Below are 11,524 nucleotides of genomic sequence, written 5' to 3'. Positions count from 1 at the left end.
GAGGTGGCACCCTGGGTTCAGGTGGCCTGGGGATTCAGCCAGCCGTGGGGTTAAGGGCTCCCACCGTGAGGGCTCTGTGTGAGCCCTGCTGTGATGGGCACCTCTCAGTACAACATTACCCCGATATCTCTCCCCAGGCTGCTTCCTGCCTGGCCACATCTCCCCTTACCTCCTCATCCTCTTACCCACTAAGGGGAACCCAGGGCCCTTATTCACCAACTGTCCCAGGAAAGAGTGTGGGAGGTAGGGTGAGACACAGCCCCGGAGCCAGAGCGAACTGGGTTCGAGTCCCAACTCTGCCACTTATCAGCAAGTGACTCACCCTCGAGTTTCAGTTTCTGCAGCTGGAAGATGCAATACCATGCCCCAGGGAGGAGTGGGGAGTGGGGGAGTGGGCACCCCAGGTGTTCAGTGTCGGCAGCTCTGTGCTGGCTCCACTCCTGCCCCTGTGGTTGTCCCTTTGTGAGTCTGACCCCCGAAGGGACGGGGAAGCACGGTGACTCGTGTCCTTCTGTCTGCCTCCTGCATCCAAGCTCCTTGAGAGATGGGCATAGAGAGCAGAAACTGCCGGTAAGTCTCTCCTTCCTTCATGTCTCTTACCCAATTCCAGGAACAATTCCAGGAGCTGGAAACTGGCCCAGAATGAGAACACATGGGAGGGAACGCGGTCCTACCTTAATCTGCAGACTCAGTCCTGGCTGTCCTGAGACCCCATGTGCCTGTCCCACCTCTTGGTCCAAAGTCCCATGTCTTTACCAACTTGGGATTCATTCATTCATTCATCATTCATTCATTCATAACAAAGAACTGTTGATCACCAAGCAACTGTGACCACCAGGCCCTGCACCAGGTGCTTAGCTACAGGCACGGTCCTGCTCCTGACCCAGCCTTGGACTTGCCCACCCAAGGCCATCCTATCAACAACCTCAACCGCTCTCATTGTAGCCATTACCCGCAACTCTGGGACATTGACCCGGTCTCCTCTCAAGGGTAAATAAAACCTGAGGAATTGACACCAACCAGAGTAATCCCATCACCTTGAAGCACTAGGGTTTGGGGTGGTCAGTTCTGTGGGTGGTGGTAGGGCTCATTGAAAACAGACACAACAGGGACCGCATGCTCTCTGCTGGATGTTATCATGTCCAGGTTTGGGGTCTGGACCACAACTGTGATCTAGAAGCTGGGAGGAGTCACCCAAGGTGCGGGGGTGGGGGGGCAAAGCAGCACGGCCAAGGTGGTCCATGAGCTGGAGAGACACCCGGTGCTGATGACATCACCAAGTCCCCGAAAAGCCACTTTACCCCTGGACTTCTTATCATGTGAGGTCATTGCTGAAGCCCGTCAAGTCACAGGAAACTTCCTGACCAGTACAAATGGGACAGGGTGCCAGAGGGCCAAGTGGGGAGAGTCTGGGGTGAAATCCTGGCTTCGCCTTTTGCTGGTTGTGGGACCTCGGAGGATGCTGTCCCCGTTCTGAGCCTCAGGTTGTAAAATGAGGACAGTAATGCCCATGCCTGCCAAGACTGATCTTGTCACCATCCCAGAGCCTGGCACACAGGAGTGCTAATGGACAAGCAGGGTCACCAACTCTTGAATAAATGAACATTATGCACCAGGATCTTACTGACACGGCTTGCACCGTCCTGTGGGAGGGAGAGAGGAATTGGGTGGAAAGCAGGGGGACATTGATTAACTATTTTTTCCTGATGTGTCTTGATTTCAGATGTGGTCATTGCATAACAACAAGAACAAGAGTACTACAGGTAACATTAAAGAGGCATTATTGGGGCACCTGGGCGGCTTGGTCGGTGAAGTGATGGACTCCTGGTTTCAGATCAGGTCGTGATCTCAGGGTCATAAGATCGAACCCGGAGACGGGCTCCATGTTTAGCATGGAATCTGCTTGGGAGTCTCTCTCCCTCTGCCCCTCTCCTCTGCTCTCTCCCTAAAATAAATACATCTTTTTTTTTTTTTAATAAAGTGGCATTACCATGTGTGGGGCATGGTGCTGACTGCTACATACACATAAATCTTGTTTAATCCATGACCTCGTCTTATTTTCTTCTAACTTTTGTCAATACTTTACATGCGTGGAAACCCAAGATTCCTTAGGTGAGGTCACATGGCCAGTCAGGGGTATGACTAGTATTTGAACCCAGTGCCCATGGTTCTTAATTCCAATTACCTGCCTCACATGAGCCACTGAGCTTCATGTGGAAGTAGGAAACGTGCTTTGACAGTTGTTTCACTTACGTGTGTCACAGGCTGGAGGGCCAGTAGCTCTTGGTGCTCCAGCCCTGTTGCTGGGGACACAGCTAATTACATATAAATGACAGATCCTTATATGAAGAAGACACCTATCCATCCATCCACCCACCCACCCACGCACCCGTCCATCCACCCATCCATCCACCCACCAACCCGTCCATCCATCCATCCATCCATCCATCCATCCATCCATCCATCCACCCACCCGTCCATCCACCCACCCATCCATCCATCCATCCATCCACTCACCCATACACCCACCCATCCATCCATCCATCCATCCACCCACTCACCTGTCCATCCATCCACCCACTCATCCATCCACCCACCCACCATCCATTCATCCATCCATCCACCCATCCATCCATCCACCCATCCATCCACCCATCCATCCACCCGTCCATCCATCCATCCACCCATTCATCCACCCACCTGTCCATCCATCCACCCACCCGTCCTCCCACCCACCCACCATCCATCCATCCATCCATCCACCCACCCATCCACCCATCCATCCATCCATCCATCCACCCATCCATCCACCCATCCATCCATCCACCCATCCATCCACCCATCACAAATCAGTTTCCCCAGAAGCTGAGCCTGAGACAGGATTCTTGTGCAAGTGAGTGATTTATTAAGGACATGCTCTCAGGAGAAACCTGTAAGGCAGAAAGGGAAACAGGCCAGACCAGGGTATGAAGCTAAGCAAAGAGGTGTTCCAGACGTCTGACCTCAGCCTGCTTCCGTGCCGCCCGATGGTTCTGCACAGAGGCTGGGGCTGGTCAATTACGTCCTTCTGGTATTACACTCTCTAGGCACTGGTTAGAGGTGGGCAGGGTGGGAGGGGTAGTAGCTCCCAGCAGACAAGGAGGAGGAGACAGATGTGAGCACACAGCAGCCAAATATCTGGCTTAGCTGGGGGTTGGGGAAAGGGCCAGGTGGGGATCTGGGTGGGGTAGCAGCAGCATCTACCACAACCTCCATCCATCCATCATGGGCTCATTTGTCTTTATTAATTGAGCCCCTTTGCCATTTCAGGGAGCAGAGGAAACAAAGATGAGAGACAAAGCCCCTGTCCTCCAGGAGCTCTAGTCCAGCAGGAGGGGATCAGAAAAGGCCAGATGTTATATCCCACTTAACATCAAACCTGGTAGATTACAGACCCATAAAGTTCTATGTGGGTTTGGAGGATGGAACAAGCCCTCAGAGCCAAGGAGGAGTCAGCCAGGGGAGGCTTCTGTTGCAAGTGGCCCTGGGACCCTGAGGAACCTCGGTGGGGCTTGGCCCCCTGGGGATGGCAGGAGGAGAGCTCAGCCAAAGTTCCAGCCTGAGAAACTCCTGGAAGCAGGAGGGGACACACCAGGTGTGCGTGCGGACCTGGGTCTGGAGCAAGAGGACCAGGCAGCTTCATCTGGCCTTTAGCTCCAGAGGGATTCGTGGAGTTCCTTCTTGATCCTGGGCATGACTTTGGGTGCACAGATGCAACAAGTCCAAAATGGTCATGGGTGCTTCCCACAAGGACCGCCCAGCCTAGTTTGGGAGAGCGACATAGTGGTGGACAATGCGGGTCCCAAACTCTGTGAGAGTCCTCCCTGGGGTGGGGGCAGTGGGGGGCTTTGGGTTTTAAGAAGTAGAGCCATGTGGACAGAAGGATCAGCATTGCCCTTCAGAGAGGCCATCCCGGCTGCAGCTTGGACAGCGTGTCGGACAGGGGGAGACTCGGGCTGGTGAGTGGCAGTGGCAATGGCAGGGAGGACCTGCGACACCGTGGCCCCCAAGTCCCCACCCTGAACACCTGCAGCTTCAGCCCAAACACCGTCCCTAGGGGGCTTCCTGGACTTGGCTTCTTCTCAGATCTTAATTCATGCTCAGAAGGGAGGGTCTGCCTCAGTTGGAAAGATTTGGAAGGTCCAAGAACAAGGAGGGTGGGGTGTGGTTGAGACCCTCCCAGGCCAGTGGAGGGGGTCCGACGCTGGGGCAGGGGTGGAGTTCCAGAGCCGGGGATGCTGAGGAACGGAGGAGGGAGTGCAGGGCAGCGGGCTGGGCTACTCCTAGCATGTGGGGGTCTGGCCTTTGCAGCTGGGACGCCAGTAGAAACGCAGGCGCTTCTGATAGGTGTCCAGGTTCTGCTTCAGGCAGAGGGCCACCGTCTTGTCACAGGCGCACAGCTGCTGCTCGCACCAGCTCGCCTTGTCCGCTGCAGGTGGAGGAGAACAGAGCTCAGTGTCTGTTCCTTCCCAAGGCAGTGCCCAGGGTGGCCTTAGGTGCCTGGAGGGAGTTTCTGAAGGCAGCCCTGTCCTTGCTCAGCTATAGTACCCTGCCCAGCTGCTTGGGCTCTAGCTGCATGAACTTGGGCATGTACGGTGACCTCCCTGGGTGCCTTCGCTCCTTTATTCATTTATTCATCCATTTACTAGACAATTGAGCACCCATCCTGTGGCAGGCCCTGGGGGGACAGGACTGACCCGAACTGACACATGGGGTTCACAATCCCATGGGGGCAGCAGATATTTGAGAAGCACAGAAATGGGGATCACAGCCTGTTCCTCGCGGAAGTAACGGATGACACAGGGGCTATAAGACAGTAAAATGGGGGCAAGGGGACTCAGCACCAAGAACCACTTGAGCTGAGGTGGGAGGGGTCTGCTCCTCCTGTGGAGAGCCACGGTGGCCAAGGGGGTGTGCTCCAGGCAGAGGGGACAGCATGTGCAGAGACTGAGGCTGAAGGGACCTTGGCGCATCAGTTTCACTATCTGTCCTTGGGATGAAGGTAAGGGCTGGCCTTGGGGCTGCTGAGAGTACAGGAGAAGCAAAGCGCTCAGCACACAGTAGGTGCTCAATAAATGTTGGCTATTATTATTGCTATTATCATTATTGAAAGATTTATTTATTTATTTGAGAGAGAGAAAAGAGTGACAGTGAGCATGAGGGGGAGGAGGGGCAGAGGGAGAGGGACAAGCAGACTCCCCGCTGAGCAGGGAGCCTGACATGAGGGTTGATCCCAGACCCAGAGACCATGACCTGAGTCAAAGGCAGATGCTTAACTGACTGAGCCACCCAAACACCACTGTTGCTATTATTATTAAGTCTTCAATGAATAGGCAGTGATGTGATGAACCCACTTGATTCCCAGTCCTGGGAGCTGCCCGCTGTCTCCAGGCAGGGGCCCAGGGCCGGGGGGACCCGAGGTCTCGCCCAGGCTCTGTCTCCTGCAGCTGGGTGACCCTGGACAAACACCTCTTCCCTCTGGCCTCACTTTCCTTGTCTGTAAAATGGAGATCATCAGGGTGATGTTGCTCTGAGGACCAGTAACAATGTAAGTTGTAACAATGATACTGTACTTAGCCCAAGGGATTTATCTGAGCATGCGCCTGGCAGCAGACATGTGTGAGGCTCATTCTGTCTGCGCTCATTTTAACTCTGGAATTAACTTTAGGGGGTAGAATGCTCTTATCATCCTGAGTTTACGGATGTGAATACTGATGCTCCGAGGGGTTAAGCAATGTGTTCAAGGTCACACAGCAGGTTGATTGTGACTCTGGGATCCAAGCTGAGGTCTGGCACCCTTCCAGATGCGAAGCGGGTCAAAACGCCCATTGGACCTCTCCCGACGCCCAGCCCCATTCCTCCAGAGCCCCGCTAAGTCGCCGGACATAGGAGAAAAACAGAGAGCTTGAGTGTCTTGTGAAGGCCCAGCACGGGAAGGCAGTAAGCGCCAGACCTCCCATCCTCAGCCTCTAACTCCAAACCCGAGACCCCAGGCACTCACGGCATTGGATGCTCCCGTGGGAGAAGGTGTAGTTGTAGTGGTCTGTGTGGACCTGGCATTGGTGCTGCCTCAGGTGAGCATAGCAGCAGTCATGGCTCTGACAGCACCTGGAGAGACGGGACAGGAGGAGGGACGGGCAGGGAGCACGGCTGCGTGAGGCGGGAAACTGAGCGCACGTTATGGAGGGTGCGCTCGCTAAGGCTTACTGAAGGCTTCCTGAGAGCCAGGCACGTGTTTCGTGTGTGAATACTCTCTTCATCTTCACCACTACCCTGTGGTGGGGGCACTGATATGATCCCCGTGTCGCAAATGAAGAAACAGACTCAAGGAGGTCAAGCCACGTGCCCAGGGCCCCACAGCCTCTAAGTGGTGGATGAGGGGAGTAACCCTGGGTCTGGATGGCTCTCTTCCCTCCTGGCTGATTCCCCAGGGGGCCTGGTGAAGATTGCACGAGACAGTGGCAAAAAAGGAGTAGGAATTAAAAAAAAAACAAACAAAACAGCATGCCATGGCAGCGGGGGTGCGTGTATTCTAACTAGATCGGGGTTGGAAGGGCAGGAGGCCTTCAGAGACTCTGCAGAACCAGCCAGGAGGCAAGCTCCAGGAGGTATACGGGCCTCAGCAGGGTTGCTAAAACAGACTACAAAATGAATTCATGGAGTGACTACATGGGGGAACAGGAAAGGGGAGAGTCCCGGGGTATGGGCAGGACAGGAGGGCCACCCACCGCCCTGCCTGTGAAGGAATTACCTGTCTGTGGCATCTTTGGGTTGACCTCTGCCCCCAGGTCCACAGTGACAGCCGTAGGACCAGTAGGAGATGAGGGGTGTCTTCCTGGTCATTTGTTTGATCATCTTGTTCAGGTTCAAGATCCCGCCCTGGGTTGGAACCACACCTGCCAAGGAGTCCAGCAGCAAAGGGAGGACATGAACGTCAGAGGTGGCCAGTGGACCACAGGCCTGGTACTTGTGCCTGGTCGGACCAAACCAGTGACCTTGGATAATAAAATGACAACAGCCACTATGCACTATGGCTGTTTAAAAACACAGCAGCAGTGAGTGCTTATTACGTGTTTTTTTTGTTTTTGTTTTTGTTTTAAAGAGAGAAGGAGAGTGAGAGCAGGGGAAAGGGGCAGAGGAAGAGGCAGAGGGAGAAGCAGGCTTCCTGCGGAGCAAGGAGCCCAAAGCCGGACTTGATCCTAGGACCCTGGGATGCTTAACCGACTGAGCCAACCCGGTGCTCATGTAGTCATTTACTGACTTCATTCAACCCGTGAGATAAATACTCATCCGCCCCCCCAATAAATACACTTTTTATTTTGGTACTTTCTAGAGGTACAGAAAAGTTGCAAGGAGTTACAGAGCGATCTTATACACCCCTCGCCTACTTCCCTTTGAAGTGATGATCAGCCTACGTAATTACGGTATACTTTCGGGAACTAAGAAACTGACATTAGTACAACAAGAACTATGCTTAATGCCCACTTTATAGATGAGCAGCTCGAGCCTCGTACTGGGTCATGGTGGCCAGTCAACAGAGGAGGTAGGCCAGAAACCCCAGGCGGCTTGGGGCCATTTCCTGCTCCTACACTGAGTTTCCAGTCTGTAACAGGAAGACTCACCCTTCTCCCTGCACCCCGCCCTGCACACCCCCTCCCCCACCTCCCTTAGAGAAAGCTACAGGAAAAAGCACTCCGTGGCTCACCTGGGAGTGGGCCCTAAATTGGGGGAGGGGGAGGTGGGAAGAGGGGATTTGGGAGGGGCTTGTGCAATGGGCCAAAGGTGAGATCCCCAGCAGGTTGCCTTGGGCCGCAGCTAAAAGTGACCGGGGGTGTCTGGTACTTACAGGTCTGTTCTGTGCCTGGTGTGTCCCCTCAATGTACAGGAACCCATGTTGTTGCTCCTGTTTGACACGGTGGCTCCAACTGCACACCCTTGCTAAGCCTTGAGGGGACTAATGACCCATCCCAGGCCCACCGGAAGCCCAGTTTCTGTGCTAAGGAAACCGGAGGCAAGCCACAGAGGACTTACCATTCACCTTGTGCGCCAACCAGGGACTTGAATTCAGAATCTTGCCTTTCTGGTCTACCTCATCCCTCTTTCTGCCCCAAGTCTGGCTCTTTCCATGTCAGCTTAGCAATACACAAATAAACTCACACTTAAATGACATAGTTTTCCCTTGCCAGGCAAGCCATAAGTTGAGCTTTGGTTCAGAATGCTTTGGTATGGTAGTCTTATTTCTTATAATTTTACAGTAAGGAGAAACCAGCCCTGAGACACCGAGGAGCTCCATCTGGGGTCATGATGCCTTTAGTGAACTGGATTAGCTTGTCAGTAATTCCTGTCCTGGCAGCTCTTTCTATCCTTCGCTGCCACCAAGGGGGATGGGCGCCCCTCCCCCAAGAGTTATGCGGCTATCAGCTCATGTGTGAAGCTATTGTTTGCTCATTATTAATCCCACTTGCTAAACCCTTTGGATACATTTTCTCTTCAAAGTCCTAACAACCTTATGAAGAGGGTGTTATTGTGTCCATTTTATAGATGAGGATATAGAGAGGTGGGGTGATTTGGCCAAGGTCATCCTGCCAGGAGACAGCATTTGAATGCAGGCTCGCCTGTGTATTTTATCTCTGCAGTGTATTGCTTCTTTATGTCTGAGAGATGAGTTCCTGTAGCTTGACTGCAATTTCTCCCCGATGGTTTTTGCCATAGCCCTGGAGATGTGTTCCTCTAAAAAACTTTAGTAGTCCCAGGATTATATAAAACCCCACTTTAAACTGCTTTAAAATCCTTTCTAACACTGGATACTTGGATGGATTGAGAAACAAAAACACCGATTTGCTAGCAAGCACATTTTTACATTTGATCTGCGCAAGATTGAAAGGAAACAGCCCCATCTCCCACCACCATTAACAGGACCCTCTTCCCAGATTCGAAGGAGACAATGAACATGCAAGAAAGGGTTCTAAAAGTACATGGTGCTGTGCGTAAGTGAAAGATTGTTATTATCCGGTCAAGGTGACAGAGGGGAGCAGGGTGAAGCGGGGAGATCCTTTTCTGTAACTTGTGTCCAAAGTCCTGTAGGCACCTGCTTAGCCAGCCTCAGTGTCTGAGCCTCTAACTGCATATCCTCATGGCAGACCAGAGGCAAGCTGCACGGCGTGGCAGCCCAGAGCTCCCCGGCCACAGCCAGCGTTCTAGGGGACCAGTCACTGCTGCTGGCTCCTTGCAGGGGCAGAAAGGTTGAGGACTGGGGGCCAGCACAGGGGATCAGAGCAGAGGCTCAGTTGAGGAAGAAGATACAGTGCCCACTCACGTCCCACCTTCCCTTCCCAGCTCACCAGCAAACACCAGCAGTGTGCACAGCAGGGGAAGCTCCATGGTCCCAGCACAGAGCAGTGGACGCAGCTGCCTGAAGTCCCTTTCCATACAGGCAGCCTTTTATATCAGAGTCGCCCCACCCGGCAGAGCCCACCCCTGTCCTTCCCAGCTCTGTCATCCGGCACACTCTTTCCATTTCCTGTTTTTAGCAATGGGGGAATTTTATCGTTTTTATTTTTAATACCAGTTTTTTTTTAAACCCTTTGATTGCAAAATGAACACATTCAGTGGAGGAGACTTGAAAATCATAGACAAAACAATTTAAAATCGCTTGTGAATCCGGTATACACCATTCCCTTTTTTTTTTTTTTGGATTGAAATATATTTGACATATAACATTGTGTAAATTTCAGGTGTACAACATGTTGAGTGGATACATTCATATATTACACCATGACCGCCAATTTAGCAATAATTAGTACCTCTGTCACGTCAAAGAATTATAATTTCTTTTTAGTGGTTGGAATAAAGATCTAATCTCTTAGCAAGTTGAGTGATTGCAATGTAATATTGTTGTCTGTATTTGCTAGACTGTGCATTTGATCTCTAGGACTTATTTACTACTTGTTGCAAGCTTTTGCACATAAACATTACTTGTCCTATTTTCGCTCCTCCCTATCTCCTGGTAACCACCATTTTACTCTCTGTTTTTATGAAGGTTTGTTGTTTTTTTTTTTTTAAAGTAGTTTCCATGCCTCATGTGGGTCTGAACTACTAACCCTGGATTTGAGATTGAGAATTTCAAGCTTTACTGCCTGAGCCAACCAGGTGCCCCCTGCATATGGCTTTTTCAGACTCCACAGATAAGTGAGATCAAACAGTATTTGTCTTTCTCTCTCTGACTTATCTCACTTAGCATAATGTCCTCAAGGTCCATTCATGTCACAAATGGCCGGATGGCCTTCTTTTCAAGGCTAAATCTTGTTTCATCTTGGTATCTCTACCCCATCAACTTCATTCACCCACTGAGAGGCACTTGAATTATTTCTGCCATTAACCTTTTGTATCTGTTCTTCTGGTTCTATGGCTCTATGGACCTTTCCACACTTTTCCCTTTCCAGCTTAGAAAAATGTTACAAGTAGTTTTTTGTCTTTTCATTGACCCATATAGCTTGAATCTATTTCTATGTCATTAAGGATTCTTCTGTGGTAACAGTTGGCAAGGCAACTCTGTATTCCTTTACACATCTCTGCTGTACATTTAATGAATCCCCTATTGATGGACATATGGGTTGTTTCCACTTATTTATTTTTGTAATTTTGTAATACTAGTCCATACAGTGGTACAGTGAGAGACATCTTTGAGGCTAGATCTTAGTTTGTGTTCAGAATTATTTTGTAGGATCTGTTCCTAACGTGAACTTGAGCATCACAGCATGGGCACAACTTGAAGGCAGTTGATGGGTGTTGACATTTTATTCTGCAGATCTGCCTCCGTTTGCATAGAAGAATCCTAACACGTTCAATGGTATGGACTCAGCCTAGCTGGGTGGGGGTGCTGGTGGCAGGCGTTCTAGAGATGGTCTCCCACAAACACTCCACTGGTAACCTTTCAAGTTTTAATAGAGGGTCCACTGGTAGTAGAGACTGGATTTCTCCCATGCCTGTTAAACGGCTTTCAAGGACATAGTCCACAGACTGACCTTGCTGCCAATTCACCCAAAAAAGTGTGCCAGTAAAAGTCACTGCTGAGAGTTCTTTCTAATTTTTTCCTTTGTTCCTTGACTCAGTCACCAACCGACCACTTCATCTGTGAGAAAATAATCTTCATGCAAAATACGCAAGCAGTAAGCTCACCATATGTCCTGGGCATGGTCTGCGACATGCCTTCCTGTCATGGGCTCTGTGGTCATTCCCTTACACTGCTCTCAGTGTGGGACTTCGCCATACTGTCCTCCAGATCTGGGTTCCTGATGGGGCATGTGGGTACCTCTCAGAATCCCAGCTTCTCCTGATCTAGTTATCATTTGGGTAGGAGCAAAACCAGCAAGGACCACAGGTCCTTTGTTGATTCCAGAAAGCTTTTCCCTAATGGGAGAGAAGACATACCATTCATGCTACAAAGAGGCCTCAGAACCACCGTCCATGACATGTCCTGAGACAC

The 11,524-nt window shown here is 51.2% G+C and overlaps 1 protein-coding gene and 1 long non-coding RNA gene across 2 annotated transcripts; one reads left to right on the top strand and one right to left on the bottom strand.

Annotated features, from left to right (window-relative positions):
* The first annotated feature begins 414 nt into the window (after positions 1 to 414).
* LOC123948328 lies at positions 415 to 7,034 on the top strand. The gene is made up of 3 exons (XR_006819963.1): positions 415 to 570; positions 1,724 to 1,763; positions 6,904 to 7,034. It is a non-coding gene; the product is annotated as an uncharacterized LOC123948328 (long non-coding RNA).
* On the bottom strand, positions 2,906 to 9,468 carry LOC123948318 (group IID secretory phospholipase A2-like). Its single transcript, XM_046015081.1, has 4 exons — positions 9,381 to 9,468; positions 6,791 to 6,935; positions 6,041 to 6,147; positions 2,906 to 4,468 (listed from the first exon to the last, which is right to left on the bottom strand). Exons 1-4 carry the CDS (start codon positions 9,466 to 9,468, stop codon positions 4,323 to 4,325), a joined length of 486 nt encoding a protein of 161 aa, XP_045871037.1. The 3' UTR covers positions 2,906 to 4,322.
* Between the last annotated feature and the right edge of the window lie 2,056 nt (positions 9,469 to 11,524).

Source organism: Meles meles, chromosome 1, assembly GCF_922984935.1.
Source record: "Meles meles chromosome 1, mMelMel3.1 paternal haplotype, whole genome shotgun sequence".
Taxonomy (NCBI): Eukaryota; Metazoa; Chordata; class Mammalia; order Carnivora; family Mustelidae; genus Meles; species Meles meles.
Note: the sequence above shows the minus strand (reverse complement) of the source record. Positions and strands in the feature narration are given on the sequence as shown.

What these genes read in the sequence shown, in the direction of transcription:
- LOC123948318 (XM_046015081.1), bottom strand. Translation starts at nt 9,468, where the DNA reads ATGGAAAGGGACTTCAGGCAGCTGCGTCCACTGCTCTGTGCTGGGACC. An exon ending in CACACTGCTGGTGTTTGCTG is followed by an intron (nt 6,936 to 9,380) that starts GTGAGCTGGGAA and finishes ACTCCTTGGCAG; the next exon opens with GTGTGGTTCCAACCCAGGGC. An exon ending in CCCAAAGATGCCACAGACAG is followed by an intron (nt 6,148 to 6,790) that starts GTAATTCCTTCA and finishes CCGTCTCTCCAG; the next exon opens with GTGCTGTCAGAGCCATGACT.